At 48.5% G+C, this 17248-nt stretch overlaps 1 protein-coding gene and 1 long non-coding RNA gene across 2 annotated transcripts in view; both read left to right on the top strand.

Moving 5' to 3' along the window:
• Window positions 1-10618, top strand: part of CAPN5 (calpain 5) — a 49653-nt gene extending 39035 nt beyond the window's left edge. The window contains exons 6-13 of the mRNA XM_085066824.1: window positions 20-213; window positions 486-563; window positions 1114-1309; window positions 2682-2804; window positions 3483-3679; window positions 4132-4253; window positions 6877-7013; window positions 7331-10618. Coding sequence (XP_084922950.1) covers window positions 20-213; window positions 486-563; window positions 1114-1309; window positions 2682-2804; window positions 3483-3679; window positions 4132-4253; window positions 6877-7013; window positions 7331-7513 — 1230 coding nt within the window. The 3' untranslated portion in view covers window positions 7514-10618. The remainder of the gene's footprint in view (window positions 1-19; window positions 214-485; window positions 564-1113; window positions 1310-2681; window positions 2805-3482; window positions 3680-4131; window positions 4254-6876; window positions 7014-7330) is intronic.
• Window positions 10619-13670: 3052 nt separating this feature from the next.
• The window catches only part of LOC146445062 (uncharacterized), a 31348-nt gene continuing 27770 nt past the window's right edge, over window positions 13671-17248 (top strand). The window contains exon 1 of the long non-coding RNA XR_014853504.1: window positions 13671-13782. This is a non-coding gene — a long non-coding RNA (uncharacterized LOC146445062). The remainder of the gene's footprint in view (window positions 13783-17248) is intronic.

Here is a 17248-nt window from a genome sequence, read left to right as displayed (position 1 = left end):
TGTCTGTGTCCCCTGCCAGGCCACCTCGGCAGCTGACATGGAGGCTCGCCTGGCCTGTGGACTGGTGAAGGGCCACGCGTACGCCGTGACGGACGTGCGGAAGGTCCGCCTGGGCCACAGCCTGCTGTCCTTCTTCAAGTCAGAGAAGCTGGACATGATCCGCATGCGCAACCCCTGGGGCGAGCGGGAGTGGAACGGCCCTTGGAGTGACACGTGAGTTGGGATGGACAGCTTTTTTCAGTGGGAAGTTGTTTTTGTCTTTATGGATAGGCCTGGGATTGTGCTGGCCAAATAAAACCTTGCCAGGCTGGATTCAACTCCGCTGGTCAGGAAGGAAGCTGAAGTTCCAATCCATGCTGCACTTCCCCCGTGTTTGGAAGATCACCTAACCAGAGCAGCATGGGGACTGGCTTTTTACAGTTCCTGAGCCTCAAATTCTTGTGTGTCCCTTACCTCTGAGCAATGATCCTGTTCTCTTCCCTCAGCTCTGAAGAGTGGCAGAAAGTGAGTAAAAGTGAGAGAGAGAAGATGGGAATGACGGTGGAAGATGATGGAGAGTTCTGGTGAGTCCCTCCGGGGGTTGTCACCACAGGCCATTCCCACAGCATCCTCCCACCCCATGGAGCATGTGTGTCATTTCCATGCACACAGCAATCCAGAGAAAACAGCCTTCTAAGCTGTAGGATCTGTAGTGAAGCCCCCTCCACAGGTGTTAGCTTTGGATGGCCACAATTCTGGGATTGCAAGCTGCTCTGTATCACTCTGGGGCTAAACCATTTCACCAGGGTACTGAGAGCCTGTCATAAATGTACTGAACTTCACAGGCTCACCAGGAACATTTCAGTACATTTACCCTTGTGTGGCTAAAGGGCCCCTGTGCTGCTTCTCCCACCCCAAACCACAGAGATCTGTTGTTTAAACTCAAGAAGTATTTACTGCAGGCATAGAGAAAGGTACCTCCATCTCTTTTGAAGGTATTTGATGAACAACTTTGTTATTCATCAGCCATCAGAGACAACCCACACTGTCTAACAGGGGATCAAGAAAATCTCTGCAGTGTACTTTTCCAGGGAATGAAGCAGCATAACCCAGTTCTGCCCTTTCCTGACTCAGGATGACCTTCGAAGATTTCTGCAAGTACTTTACGGACATCATCAAGTGCCGCCTGATCAACACCTCCTACCTGAGCATCCACAAGACCTGGGAGGAGGCAGTGCTGCATGGAGCATGGACCAGAAGCAGTGACCCCTTGAAGAACCGCTCTGGAGGCTGCATCAACCACAAGGACACCTTTCTTCAGAACCCCCAAGTGAGTAATGGGGCAGAGGGCCTTCTGGAGCCTTCACATGTGCTTCCAGGTGTTTAACTCTCCTACAAGGACCTAGAAGGGTGAAATGGCTATCAGACCTCTATTAGATTATTTGTGCCTATGACCATTCTCTGGCTGAGCACCCTGGCACAGCATGACCAGCATCCAGGCCAACTCTATTAACCTTATCTCTCTTATCAGGGAGACTGCATCCAAGTGTTTGGTGTAGAGCATCTTGGCACAAGTAGAAAACAAACTGTGCCACAGGGTAGCAGTGTTGGCTGGTTCCAGTCAAACAGGGCCAGGAGTAATTTCCAACAATCTGGATGGCTGAATGGTCAAATTCCAGCTTTTTTGCCCAACTTTTGGCACTGTTAAATTGACCAGGACAGGTGTAGCCCACAGGGCCATTTCCTTCTAGCTTGAAGTTCATCTCCTGGAACAAACTTTTCTGAGGGAAAGGAGGCTCAGGAGGACCTGTGGCTCTCAACAACTGTCTGAAAGGAGATTGTATCCAGGTGGGAGTCAGTCTCTTCTCCCAGATAGCAAATGGTAGGACAAGAGCAAATGGCCTCAAGTTGTGCCAGGGAAGGTTGAGATTGAATATTAGGGAAAACTGCTTCACTGGAAGGGTGGAAACTTTAGAAAGAGGCTGCCCAGGGCCATGGTGAAATTACCATTTATGGAAATGTTCAAAAGGCATGTGGATGTGGCACTTGTGGACATGGTTTAGTGGTGGACTTGACAGTGCTGGGTTAAGGGTTGGACTGAATAGTTGGACTGGATAATCTTAGAGGTCTTTTCCAACATAAATGATTCTACGATTGTCTTGTCCTGCTCTGAAGTGGGATTCTCAGTATCACAAGCCAGGTCTTTGTGAATCCTTCATCTGAGAAGGAGATGAAGGATGGTCTGGTCCATTCCAGGAGTTGTCACCAAGGATGTGGGAGGGTAATTTCCAGCTTCCAGCTCTGTATTAGCCTTTATCTTAGGTCTCTGTGAGCATCAGTTCTTCCTTCCATGCCTTATAGGAGGACTTCTGATAGTCTGCAAGGGGTGAAAGTCTCTGGTGTAAGACTACATCTAGACTGCTTGGATTCTGCTGGGCAATTCAAAGACTGGATTTCACAGTATTTCTCTAAGATGAGCCAAAAAGGTCCCTGGCTTGACAAGTTGATGTCAATTCCCAGGAGGAGGGGGTATGGGCTCTCAGTGTGGGTACTGAAATCAGGCTGTCCCTGCATGGATATGGATGGGGAGAAACTGATGTTCAATCTGTTAAATACACCCCACCCATGCCCAGGGATCCTGGGCATTAATAAAAACCCTGTATTAATAAAAATCTCCCTTACCTTCCTTCCTTTGCTTCTAGTATGTGTTTGATGTGAAGAAGGCAGAAGATGAAGTGCTGATCTCCATCCAGCAGAAGCCCAAAAGGACCAGTCGCAAAGAGGGCAAAGGAGAGAACTTGGCCATAGGATTTGATATCCATAAGGTAGGCTGGGGTTCCTGCATGTTGGCCTGAATGCCACCATCAATTTTTTAGTGGTGGAGTGGTACATCAGTCCTGTGTGACCATATCATTCATTTGAGCATTATCTGGGTGCTTCTGGGGTGCCATCAGCACAGCCTGCCTTCCTCTAGAGATGAAGAGGGATATCAGAGGGGACAGCATGGACAACAGGTTGCCCAGAGAATTTGGGATACTCCATCCCTAGGAATGTTCAAGGCCAGGATGGATGTAGCTTTGAGTAATCTATTCTAGTGGAAGGTGTCCCTGCCCATGACAGGGGATTGAAACTAGATGATCTTGAAAGTCCCTTCCAACCCAAACCATTCTATGATTCTGTATAGTTCTTGCTAAAAGCAATGATTAGTCGTTTCTCTCCAAATGTTGAAATCTGTTAGATTAATCCTTGTGTGTTGTCTGCTGGGTCCCCAGTGTTAAGCTGGGATGCAAGAGATGAGTCCCTGAGCCAAAAGAGTTGGGAAAGCCATGTCCACACTTTGTTTTCCACCCAGCACAGCTGGGACTGTTTTGCTGGTTCTCTTAACTCCAGGTCTCCTGGCACTGTGGACTCAATCCTTGCAGTCTTTTCCCTCCCATGGTGGATACCAGTACGTTTTCAGCCAGTGGCAATCCACTGACCATCCCACTGTGGTCTCTGCCCAGGTGGAGCTGAACAGGAACTACCGGATGCACACCCTGCAGCAGAAGGTGGCCAGCTCCATCTACATCAACTCCCGCAGCGTCTTCCTGAGGACAGACCTGAAGGAAGGCCGCTACGTCATCATCCCCACCACTTTTGACCCTGGTCATGAAGGCGAGTTCCTTCTCAGGATTTTCACAGACGTGCCTTCAGATTGCCGGTAAGGAGCACGAGAAGTGGTGGGGAGAAGTGATGTCTCCAAACTGGCTCTTTGGCTACAGCCCTGTGCTTTTGATTTGTGGTTTTCCTGATCAGTCATAGCTTTGCCTGCAGCTGCTGTTTGGCTTTCTGTTAAGGGTGGTCAAGAGACAGGACATCTTTACAGGTTTTTCCACAGACATGCAAAGAAGCTCCCACTCTGCTTCTAAGCATGATAAGGGAGAGCATCCCAAACCCAGGCTGACAAGATTGGGGTGGGGATCAGAGCCTGAAAGTGGACAGTACATTGTCACAACATCACAGAATATTGTTGGAAGGGATCCCTAAGGATCATGCAACGATCATTGAGTCCAGCTCTTAAGTGAATGGCCTGTAGAGTCCTTCATTGTGCCAGAGCAAACTCTTTGGGGTTAGACTGGGCACCTCTCAAAGGCCACATGTTTTTCTTTGCAGAGAACTGACATTGGATGAGCCGCCACACACCTGCTGGAGTGGCATGTGTGGCTACCCACAAGTAGTATCCCAGATCCATGTCCTTGCTGCAGCTGGGCTCAAGAATCAGGACTCCCAAGGAGGTACTGGTCTTTCCCTGTCTGTTTTCTGGCCCCAGCGGAGTTGGGAGGTGGCATCTTCAGTGGGAAAAGTGGGATATGGTTAATGAAGTGGGACATTGCTGGGATTTACGTCCTCAGATATTTTTTTCAGTGAACATGCCTCATTCAGACACCAGAGGAGGAGAAAGTTCATGGAGAATCAGACTCACTTCTTGCAGTGGACATGACCTGAGCTGTTATAGTTAGGCTGTTGTCTGAGATCCTCCCAAAACTTCTCCAAAGCCCTTAGCAGTGGTCCTGTAACAACCCAAGTATGAGCCGCTATAAAAGTCAGGAATTTTATTTAAAGGCTTTTAAGTAAGAAGAACAGAGAAACAGCCTAATGTGTAGCATTCATCACTGGAGGCTGGATAAATGTCGTATCACTAGAGGGTGTGTCAAATTTAGCTCACTTTGGAATGGCATGGATCTAGATAAATTCTGGCATCCGTCACTTTTTTGCATGGAACCATACTTCCCTGTGTCCTGCAGCCACACAGAGGCTCATGGCAAGAGCCCCATGTTCTGTCTGCCTGGAGCATCTGGACCAAAAAACCCAGTGGTAGTGATGGTTTGTACTGGGAGATTGCTAAAGTTGGGATGAAAAGTCTAGAGGTTGCGATTAGAGAACCAAATATCTTTCCACCATGGAAATAGATCAGATTCTAGCCTTTCTTCCCCATTTCCTGAGTCAAGGACATGTGGTGATTGTGGCAAGATTTAGCCAAACACATTCAAGCCAAATTTAAAATACAAAAATTGAAAACTTAAAAAATCTAAATAAAACCCAATTCAAATAATATTTTTTTTAACCCAAGAATTACTATCAGGGCTGCCTGTCGCTCTATCCCTGAAAGTAATGAGCAGGATCTTTTCTAAGCAAGGACTAGTCTGATGGGCTTATTTATCACATGCCACAAAGGGGGTTCTTCTACCCTGTCTGGTGTTTGGGGAGGGAATTTCACCCTGGGCAGGTGTTTTTTTCTTGGGTTATTCACAACAGGTCAGTATATCTGTAGCAATGCAAGGAAATCTGTAGCCAAAGGTCTCTGAACTGTTCACAGAAACAAGGAGGTTTATCTTTGTTCAGACAAGACATGTGGATTCTGGAGTCATAAAACATTTTTTTCATGAAAAACCCTTGGGAATTGCTTTCTTCCAGCTGTTTTCCATCTGTTCAGCTCCCACCACCAACAGTGTGTGTGGTGTTTTCCAGTGCAATGGCATCTCTCACACATCCCAGCCCAGGCCTTTCACACTACTTTGGAAACAGTGATTAACAGATAGGAATTTGGCTCTGGCTGATGGAATATGAGAATTTAATGGGACATCCCAAAAGATAAGGTAATTTGGAAAAACAGCTGTGAAATCTAGCAGCTGTATCTCACCAGAGGAGCCAGGTCCTTGCGAACAGAAAGCTAGCAAAGAGATAGTGTAGCAGTCAAAATCCCTGGCCCTCAGAAGGGGCTGATTTATTCCTCCTCATTTCCACATTTCCCTTGGACAAGAACACTCATCCAACTGGTCTGTGTTTCCACCACAGCCATTAAAACTCACGGTAAGAAAATGCATTCTGGCATTTAAATTTCCATAGAAATAGCTCTTTCTCTACTGAAATTCCCAAAACAAGCACTTGTTTGCAAGATGAAAGCATTCACTAATGAGGGATTCTTTCCTTCTCCTGGAAGCTCAGGTACCATCCAGCTGTGGTCTGGTAGTATGTGAACTTGGTAACTTTATCCTCCATCTGGTATTTCCTTGTGTGAGCCTCTTCTCCATGGTTTTATTTCTGCCTGCCTCTAGGAGAGCAAATCCTGAAAGGAGGGTTGAGTAGGATGGCATCTTCCATGGAAGATTTACCTCAATGTTCAGGAGGATTTGTAGTGATGAAGAAACATTTCTGTAGAATATGGGGACAAGAGAGGTGCCATTTCGTACAATCATAAAATTGTCTCAGTTGGAAAAGCACTCTAAGATCATCAAGTCCAACCCTTAACCCAGCACTGCCAAGGCCACCACTAAATCTTGTTCCCAACTTCCACATCTACACATCTTCTAAATCCCTCCAGGGATGGTCACTCTACCACTGCCCTGGGCAGCCTGTTCCAGTGCTTGACAACCCTTTTGATGAATAAGTTTTTCCTAATATCCAGTCTAAACCTCCCCTGGTGCAATTTGAGGCCCTTTCTTCTCGTCCTGTTGCTTGTTTCCTGGGAGAAGAGACCAACCCCTACCTCATGACATCCTCCATTCAGGCAGCTGTAGAGTTTGAGAAGGTCCCCCCTGAGCCTCCTTTTCTCCAGGCTGAGCCCCCCCAGCTCCTTCAGCTGCTCCTTATCAGACCTGAGCTCCATCCAGACCCTTCCTCAACTTTCTAGCAGTCCATCAGCACCTGCTGCCCAGGGACAATGGCACCCAGTAGAATTAAACCTGAGCCAAACAGCCAAGCTCCATGGGCATCATCAGGGGTGTGATAAATGTTTTGGCAGATGCCCATCTCCTCTGGTGGGATATGGAGGCAAAGTACCACATGGCACCCCTGGAAAAGGACTCTAAGGAATTACAGAAGCTACAACAAAACAAAAATTCCCTTTTCTCTCCTCAGGAGCTGACCCTTACGTGATCATCAAGTGTGAAGGGCAAAAGGTTCGCTCTCCAGTGAAGAAGAACACAGTATCACCAGAATTCGATGTGAAAGGGCTCTTCTACCGCAAGAAGCCAGGACAACCCATCATTGTTCAGGTACCTGGCAGGCAAGCAGCAGGCTGAGGGATGGAGACCCTCTGTCACATGGACCCCCTTCCCTTTCCTCACTCTGTCCACAGCAGATATGTTCCCCAGGCTGAGCATTAGTTAATGCAGCTCAATTTCTCATCAGCATGGTGACATCTGGTAAAGACATGTCCTTCTCCCCTCTCAATTCCAGAGTGACAGTCCCACACCTCACCACCTCCCTGGCTTCAGCTCAGGGCACGTCCCCAGTAACCCCTCCTCTCCAGTTCATGAAGGTTGGCTGCATCCCTGCAGGAGCTGCCCTCATGCCTGTTTTGTTTCCACAGATCTGGAACCACAACTTGATAAGTGACGAGTTCTTGGGCCAAGTGGCGCTCACGGGTGATCCCAGTGACCGGCAGTCGGTGCACACGCTGCACCTCCAGGACAGGGGGAACAGGAGGTCAAACGATCTCCCTGGAACCATTGCTGTGATGCTGCTCAGCAGTAATATCCTTACTAATGTCTGAGTACTCAAGGACGACTCTTCTGGTGCCACATATGTGAATATAAACATGCACACATATACATATATACATATAGACACACAGAGCCTACCTACCATCTGCAAAGTGTATATGAACCATGCATGCATTCCACTCCAAGGAGCCAATCTTGTGTTTTCAATGTTAAAAAATGGTGCCTTTTTTGGGGGAACCACAATGATCCTTCTGCTGACGTCCTCTGCAGCCCCCCTGGCTGCCACGTGCTTTGTGGGATCACTGTGGGCATGCTGTGTGTCCTGACAGCCAGAGCAGGATGGCCTGGGGCTGTTTGTTTACACAGGCTGGCACTCACACGTGCCACCACACACACAGGTGGCCACTACGGTCCCACCAGCTGCTTCAGTGCATCTTCAGTGTGTCTGCTTGGGTTAAGAGTAGTGTGCATGGAGTTGTCTCCCTTGAAATTGCCATGTAATTGCTTATCTGTGGAGGCACCACAGCCAAGGGGAAGTTGAAAAACAGAGTGGGGCCCGTTGGATGTTTTTTGAGTATGGGTTTGCATACTGCAGCTGCAAGGAAAATGCACCAAGGCATCCCAAATCCACAGAGGCAACAAGACCAAAGGCTCCATCATTTCGGGGACAAGATGTCTCCACCCAAGTCTTGTTCAACCCCATGCAACCCTGAAGTATACAAAGATACTGTGGGTGGGATAACTGATCTCTGGGGTCAGATTTCTGAATCAGTCTGGGCTCGGCTGCTGTGTGTGCCTCCTGAACTCCTGTGGTGCCTGCTGTCTCCATGTCTCCATGCCAGCCCCATCCCAAGAGCTCACCCCAGGAGCTGGGGTGGGTTGTCTGCTGGGGCAGTTCAGTGTTTAAGTAAGAGAAGATTGGTTCCTCTGAAGGCCAAAGTGTCAAGTTCAGGGGATGGGGAGCTTCACTCCATGGGCTCCATCTGTACTGCTGCCTACAGTGCATCATTTCTCAGTGCCTCGCTTTCTCAAATTCTTTTAAAAAATAGTGGGATTTTAGCTTGTACTAGAGGAGCACTGCTCCCAGTGCAGCCTGAAAATGCTGGGAATATTTAATTCATACCAGTGTCCATCTTTAATTAATTTCCAGTCTCCCATTGTGGAGCATGAGTTGCATCATCCTAGAGCCAGTCTCACAAGCACAACCCAAATGCATCCTTGGGGACGTGTCTAGGGCCACAGTCTGCTCCTGATTTCCATGAAAACTGGGTTAATCTTCCTTATTCCACTGGGTGGCAGAGTCCAGCTTCTTATAAACCATCCCAGATAAGCCAAACAACAACCCGTTGTCTGGCCTTTCAGCAGCTGATTAGGACAGGTTTCAAAACATTTTTTTCTCCTGTTGCTTGGGTTTTTTTATTCATGTGCTTTCAAAGTGGTGCAAGTTAAGGGATTTTTCTCTCAGATTTTCTAACAAGCAAATATTTTGCAGTCACCCGCATGCAAGTGGAAATTAATACATATGATAAAATCTTTGAATCTTGGTAAATTTTGGCCTGAGTAGAATCCTTTTCCTGCAAGAAAAGTGAACAGGAAAGCCTTCTTTTGCCATAGGAAAGGATTTCTGCTTGTCCTACTAAACACCCATGTTTGTCCTGCAAGTCTGTTTGGGTTTTTTTTAAAGTCCTTAAAGGTCTGCTAAGTCTGAAACATGCTGAAGTGTTCCCCAAAGTCCCAGTTCCTGCTAGCTCAGTTCTTGCTGCAACCAGAAGCAGATGGTGCAACTGCATTGATTTTTGCTGGCTGCTTTTCCCCTTTCCTCATCTTCAGTCTACCTCCTGACGTTATGAGTTGGCTTTTTACCAGATTTCTTATGTTCTCTAGTCTTGATTTTCAGGACTTAAAGGCAAGCAGTGATCCCCATGATGCTCTTTTGAGATCTCAGTTATTCCTGGCTTGGACTGAGCACCCTGCAACTCCAGGTGCCATCACCGGGACCAAGTTTAGTTCAGCATCTTGCAAAATTGACTTAAATGCTCCTAGTTAGGTAAAGCAACTTTTTGATCCCAAGGTCAAAGCAAATTTGGGAAGACGGATGCAGAGATATTTTGATTTTATCTTAGCTTTGTTTATGAGTCTCATCACTGAAAATAAACAGAAGCAGGATTGTGGGGCTGGAAGGTACGATTTGGGTCTTAGGAGAAGATCTTGCAGGCTTATGTTCAGAGTGATATGTGAGAGGGATGCCCAAAGATACCTCACCTGGCAGGGGGATGAGCTATTTGGCATTGCAGGAGCATGAGAGGAGCTTTGTACCCTCATCAGCAGATGGAGGTATCCAGCCTGTCTGCATTAGCCTTGTTTTCTTGGGAAGTCAAGATAGCTTCAGCAAAGGAGAGCTGTTTGGCCAGGAGTGCCCTGCCATGTGCCAAGTGGCACCGTGATCCCCAAGGAGCAGTGCCAAAGCTCACCAAGGAGCTGTGGTGCCCTGGTGCCTATGGGCAGCTGCCTTCCTTCCTACAGAGAATCAAGCCATTAAGAGAGGAAAGGCAGCTTTTTAATAGCTTCTTAAAAAAAAATCACTCTATATCAGGACCAAATTGTCTTAATATCAATAATATTTGTCCTTTTTTTAAAAAAATAAAAAAAGAAGGCTTTGGAAAAGTTAGAGCAGAAGCCTTCTTCCCCTACATTTCCAATGGGATAACAAAAATTATGTTTTTTACCCTTCCTTTTGTCTTATTTGTAGAGCAGATGAGGGAGGGGAGTTACTGAAATGCCATTCCTGTTGTGGATGCCTTTTCTCTTTGAATGAAGTAAACAGAAATATTCCGGATTTTTTTTTTTTTTCTGAGAGGAGGGCAGGTCTGATAAGCCCTTTCCAGTCCCTCATGAGTGGGGTAGGACATGTGTCTGATTTATTTCACATTTCTTTTGTTAATCATTTCAATGGTTGCAAGCAGCCTGGCATTACACTCTGTGGAATCCATTTCTTTTTGACATCTGCCTGTTAAAACAGGCTGTGACTTTTCTTCATCTCCAAAGGCACTGACGTGTCGTGCTGCACAAGATCAGAGAGTGGTCCAAGCAGAAAGCCAACATTGTACAGCTGTAAACCTCCTATAAATAAATAAATTGTGTATATTTTATTCAGACTCCTTGCCTTTGAACTGCTGTGTTCTTCCAGAATGCTTTTGATGGGCACAAGGTGGCTCTGCAGAGCCTTTGAATTTCCTCGAGTCATCAAACTCCATTCAAATTATTTTCTCTGTGGACTTTGAGACTGAGGCAAGGTGATCTGCATGAGGCTTTCACATGCACTGAGAAAATCCATGGAGGGGATGGGTAACCTCCTCTGACTATAAACCTTTGCATCCTATGCCCCAGAGTCATCACAGTGCAGGGAACTTGGTATTTTGAGCCTCACCCAACTTGGAAAAGAGCACTGCAGAGTGCCAAAAAAATAAAAGGAGGGGAGAGTTTATAGGCAAAGTAGAAGGAGGAAGTGGGGTTTGAGTGGCTTTTCCTGGGAGAACAAACCTGCAGAATGCACATGAGGAGGATTTGAAAAGCTGGCCCTGCCCATGTGAGTCTCCAGTCTTGCTGCTGTAACACACCAAAGCACTAACACTGGGATCTTGCTTCCATCTCAGCTTCCCTCCACCAGCTGCCTGTGCTCATGAAGGAGTTGTGTGCTTCTGCAGCCCACCCTCAAGAGCCTGGAGCAGACATCTGGGAAAAGCCCTTTTACTGTGAGGTGGGGGTGCCTTCCCAGACCCTCCAGCTCCTGGGATCATCCTCTGGGAAAAAATGTGTCACCAGATAATAGAGAGAATGAGCATCCTACTCTGCCTCCACCCCAGCATGCCAGTGTGGAGATGTGGGGAGATTGTGCGTGTTTGAAGACCAGCAGCACCTAATAGAGTAGTGCAGAGGTCCAGGCAGGACCCACTCCAGGCTCACCCAGGGTCCTGCAGTGTCTCCTCATCCCTCCAGCATGGCCATTTGACAGGGATTTCTGCTCACAAACATTAAATTTAGTTTTCATAGGGGACTTTTTAAAGAGCTTCTTGTAAGGGCATATTTTGATAGAACAAGTGGGGAATGGCTTTAAAGGGAAAGAGGGTGGGGTTAGACAAAATATCTGGAAGAAATTCTTTACTGTGAGTGTGGTGAGGCACAGGTACAGGTTGCCCAGAGAAGTTGTGGATGTCCCAGCCCTCTGGATGGGGCTTTTAGCAACCTGGTCTAGTGGAAGGTGTCCTGCCCATGGCAGGAACTAGATGATCTTTAAGGTCCCTTCCAATCCAAACCATTCCATTATTATATGATTCTGTGATAAACTGGCAGTTCAGAGTCTGCCTTTGACCTGAAAGAGCATCTTTGTGGAGGAACAGACATCCATCCTATGGCTGAAAACTGATGCTGAAATATTTCTTCTTGCAGCTGGATCCTCTCTAGCCACCATCTTCCCACCTCAATGCCTGTAAGAATTCCCTCCTATATGAGCCTCCTGCTGCTCAAATGGATGAGGGATTTCCAGCAGGAAAGGCTACAGAGGTAGAAGCGCCTTTAGCAATAGGATGGCTTCATTGCCTGTCCCTCAGAACTGCTCAGGTGCTACCACATCCTTGGCCAATAGCCCAGAGAATGGCCATTGGAGTCTGTCCTGAGCAGCTGGCTGAAGGCTCCTTGCACTCTTCAAATCCCACCTCCACCCCAGTGGTGCAGTCAGGGAGAATGTCCAGCCCTGTGTTCCTGGCAGAGCCTCCCTCACTGCCTTTCCACACACCCATGGGCCATGTTGGGCTCAAGGAAAGACTGCCCAAGCCTGGACCCTTTCCAGGCACATCGGATGCAGTGCAGAGCAAAGCCCAGGCACAGCCAGGATCTGCCCTCACACCCACACCAACTACATGGACACAGTGAGGAGGGCTGGAGTGAAACTGGGCATGGCCCCAGGTGCTCACAAATCGTCTGTCTTGGGCTTAAGGTCAGCCGTTCACTGCTGAGGGCTGGGCAGCAGCAGGGGCTGGGGAAGGGACCAGCTGACTGTGCTGTGACTTCTACATTTTGAGCAGAGTTCCTGGCTGGCTTTGAAGCAAGGAGGCTCCCTCTTTCTGCTTCTTACTTCTGAAGTATCACAAAAAAAAATGCATTCATCCGGGTCCCCAGGAGGATTTCCGGCCACCTCATTCCAAAGTGGAGCTTAGAAACAACTTTTATGATAACACTGCAAATAAAGAGGTGTATTTTGCACCTTTCACTAGCTAAAATGACAAGCTTTATACCTAAGTAAGAAACTTCAGTAGTGTTTCATAGCACAATTAAAATCCAACCCTATCTTTCTCAGCAGGAAGGAAAAAAGACACTGGCCCAGATTTGGGCAGGGAGTCACCAGGTCAGAGTTAGGCTTCTAGGCAAAACCTCAGCTCTGACTTTCCTGGTCCTCAAGTGTTTTCCTGTCCCAGTTTTCACATTTCCAAATGCACAAGGCTGGTTCATTCAAACCAGGACACCTGTCAGCTCCTGGCCTCACCCCACAGGACCTCAATACAGTCCCTTGCACAGCCCAGAGACCTCTTTGCACATGGCAGAAGAACCCTTCCAGCCACCCTTTTGCCCAAGAATCCATGAGGGCTCTGCACAATGAAGACTTCAAACTGCAGCTTAACGAGTAGCAGGGATCTTCATGGGTGCCATGAAGGCATTTTACACGAACTGATAGTGACAGGAAAAGGGGGTATGGTTTTAAACTTAAGGGAGATTCAGATTGAATACTAGGAATAGATTTTTTACTGTGAGCATGGTGAAGCACAGGAACAGGTTGTTTGCCAAGAGAAGCTGTGGATGTCCCATCCCTGGAAGTGTTCAAGGCCAGGCTGGATAGGGCTTTGAGCAACCTGAACTAGAGGAAGGTGTTCCTGCCCATGGCAGGGGGGAGGAACTGGATGATGTTTAAAGTCCCTTCCACCGCTGGCCATTCTATGATTTAACGATGCCGTGATCTGGGACAGACTCCAGGGGTGCAGGGGACACATCTTTGGAGAGTGGGGATGCTGCGGGAGCGCGGCGCTTGCTGTTCCCGGGCAGGAGGTAGCACACACACACTCACACCACTCACACCCACACACTCACACCACTCACACCCACACCACACCCACACCCACGCCAGGGGCTGGCTGTAGCCCGGCTCCTCCCTCGCTAAGAGGCTCAGCCCGGGCAGGCGCTGCCCTCGCTCGCTGCTGGAGGCAGCACGGCTCCGCGCCGGGCACCAGTGCCCAGTCCTCGCCGCCGTCCCTGGCCATGCCCCGCTGAGGTAAGGCGGAGCGGGGGCAGGCGGCAGCCGGGGGAGCCGGGCGGGGCGCTGGGGATACTCCGGGTGCGGTGCGATGGGGGTGCTGCGGGATGCGGCGGGGCGCGGGGAGGCGCGGTGATAGCAATGGATGGGGTGCCTCGCCGGGGCTGCGGGCAGCGAGTCGGATTAAACCTGGGCAAGAGGCTGGGCTCGATGGGAGGGGGAGACGACACGACCGCAGACTTGCCAGCAGTGCCCAGCAGCCCCGAGCCAGCTCGGCTCCTGCAGCATGGATTAGCGGCTCGCTAATTTCTAGCTGGTGCTTAATTTGGCTGGGGTCACCTAGCAGTGAGCTGGAGTGAAGGGCGGAGGGTATTGCCCCCCTGTGCTGTGTTGGGCAGCCCTCCACCCCTTTGCTCCACAGCCCTTTCACATTCAGGGATACCTCTGGAAATGCTTAAACAAGGGGAGAGGCTTTAGGAGATGTCCTCACTGTGTAGATCCACTGTCAGTGGCACAAAACCCCAGGTGTCCTGCCAATCCACCTCACCCTCTCCCTGCTTTCATACAGCTCCAAACACACCATTCAGGTGGATAAAGCACAACCTGCTCTCAGGCAGGTGCTGCTCTTCAGGGATCAGCAGGAATTTTCCCTGGCTGCAGTGTGGCACAGCTTGTGCCCTGTTTGGTTTTGGAGGGTGTCCCCTGGGTCACACCAGTGCTGGTGAGCAGCACCCAGAACCTTGCAGGCTAGTTAAATTATTAGGACCATCCCTGGAAAAGGACTAAGACTTGATATGGGATAGGCAATCCCCACAAAGCAGTTTGCATTTTGCTGCCTGGTTTGGGAGTATGATTATTTGTACGTGGGCTGTGCTGGACCAGCTGAGCACAGTACCAAGGAAAAGTCCCAGAATTTCCTAGGATATTTTACAATTACATTATCCTAAGGAAAATGGAACAGTGGAACTGACGTATCTGGGTGTCTCTGGGAAGACTGGGGTATATGGTGGAGGACCTGTCATGTGGCCAAAATGGAGATGGAGTTTGAAAGGCAACACACTAATGTGTCTAAGACTGCCTGGTTGTCCCTTGCTGTTAAATCTCCCCTGCAGAAGGAGCTGGTAGAAGCTAGAGATAATTTTCTCACAGCCCTAGGCGGTGTTGTGTTGGTGTGAATGCTTTTCTCCATAGTCTGAACAAAAGGATGTGCAAGAACCAACCCTGTGGGGTTAACCTATGCATTGCATAAAGATGGCAAGGACATGGTTGTTGTGAGCTGACTCCTCACTCATCCTCCACTATAGGATGCTATGGGTCTTACTCTTCTCATGAGGTGGGGGACTGCAAGGTCCCTGCACTGGGACTGTGAAGGCATGGAATGGTTTTGCAGCTTTGGACTGAGCTTTGCCAAAGCTTCAGTCAAAACTTGCATCCCCATGAGGGATGAGCCTAAACTGTCCCAGGGACAACCACAGAGAGACAAGGGTAAAAAAAGCCAAGGCACCACTTCCCTCTTGTTCATTGATGGTCAAAATTGTTTTCACCTGTGGCTTTGCAATCTCTGAGCCCTGACAATTCCCAAATATGTGCTTCTAAATTGTGTTTAACTTCGTGGTGATGGTCTGGTGACAAACTATCCTTCTCTCCCTGACCTCTTTGAAAGCTTTGAGCCTCTGTAAAACTAAGATGTAGGGCCAAAGTCTCTTTTGGGCTTTTTGGGGTGAGACTGGAGTACAGCATGAAGTTACAGTGTCTCCCCACAGACACTAGCATTTATGAGATCTGAATCCTGCCCAGGGATGACCCTCTTTGCAAGGCAATAATATTTCTAACTCATTTCCCCTCCTCACAGCAGCCGATTCATCTTGCTAACTGTGAAGTTTCCCCGGGCTGAGGGCTGCTGTACAGTGTTTCTGTCTTACGCTTGCTAACTTGTGACTTCGCAATCCTTGGGTTGCCATGGAAAGGATTACGCTGTGATTAATGAAGGCATTGTCAGCTAATAGTTTTTTTCAAAGCCTTTCCTGAAGCTGCAGAGAACAGCTTCCAAGCCTGGCAGAAAGGGGCTGACAGGAGAGGTGGCTGCAGGCACTCAGTTCTGGGCACATTTTTGGTTGTCCACATCAAGACCATGCTGTCGGTAGCTGGCTCCAGTCACTGCCTCATCAGCTCTGCCAGTCCCTTTTGAGAGTCAGAGGAAAAACAGGAGGGGTTGTTGTTCTCTTGGAGCAGAGCCAGTGTTTTTTTGCTCCCAAAGCAGAGTGGGACAAGTGTCACCGTACCAAGGGTCCGACAGGATGTGGAGACAGTGTGTAAGGGAGTTTTGCACTATGAAATCCTCCTCTCTGCTAGGCAACGTCCAAGGAGAACTGATATGGGATGAACCTAAGTGTTTGTTACTTTCTGCTCCCCCAGACAACTGCAAGCTAGAGCCAGAAAGCTGATCAGGACAGCTCTGCCCCAGCAGTGTCCATGTTTATGCTGTCTGTCCAACAGCATATCCAGGTAGATCCTCCCAAACCCTGCTGTGCCTGGAGCTGTGCACAGAGCTCCTGCTCTGAACTCTAGAAACACAATGGTTGGAAAAGCCCTCTAAGATCATAAAGTCCAACCCTCAACCCAGCACTGCCAAGTCCACCACTAAACCGTGTCCCCAAGTGCCACATCTACAGGTCTTTCAAATGCCTCTAGGGATGATGACTTCACTGCTTCCCTGGACAGCCTGTTCCAGTGCTTGACCACCCTTTCTGTAAAGAAAGCTGTCCCAGTATCCAATATCAAGTTCTTATAGTTAGACACTAGTAGAGAGCAGAGTGCAGTTGTGCCCAACTGCACAAAGAGAGTGCAAAACGTGAAAATTCAATGAAAAACAGGCATTTGAAGTAGATTGAGTACCAAATGAAAATAGGAAAGTTAGTAATCAAAAGCCAGGAATCTCTGTAGACCCCTTCATTTCTTGGTATTGTTGGATGAGTCGCTCTCAGTCCTGCCCAGCCTGAGCAGCTAGGTAGCAGCTTCCACCTCAGCCCAACTGGGATCTGAAAACTGAGTGCTTGGTCCTACTGCCAGCCTCAGAGCACTCACAGAAAATCGTTGAGCTCTTCTTGGACTGCAGTCCCAGGAAAGCCTTTCCCGGGATGTTGGTTCAGCTGCTGCCATCCCTTTCCTGAATTTAACCTGGTGCTCAAAGTCCCATCAACCTGGCATTGATCGCTTGGATTTAGTCTTGTAGGGCTTGCAGGTTGCAGCTGTGAAACACCTTCCACCTGAGCAGGACTCACCTGCCCAAAACACTGGGGCACAGGGAAAAGGGGCTCTGGGCTGTGCTAGATTGGGACCAGGACCCAAATTTTGGGACCAAGCCCTTCTGTGTTCCTCCTCATATCTGCCACTCTTCAAAGGGTACATTCCACTCCTCTGCTGATCTATCTAATTTCAAGTAATCTAAAACAAAAATGGTTCCACTGGAGAGAATTCTGGGAAA

Source organism: Lichenostomus cassidix, chromosome 1 (assembly GCF_008360975.1).
Source record: "Lichenostomus cassidix isolate B80296 chromosome 1, HeHo_3.0, whole genome shotgun sequence".
NCBI classification, from domain to species: Eukaryota; Metazoa; Chordata; class Aves; order Passeriformes; family Meliphagidae; genus Lichenostomus; species Lichenostomus cassidix.
The sequence above is the reverse complement of the archived record's forward strand: the minus strand, read 5'-3'. Positions and strand labels throughout refer to the sequence as shown.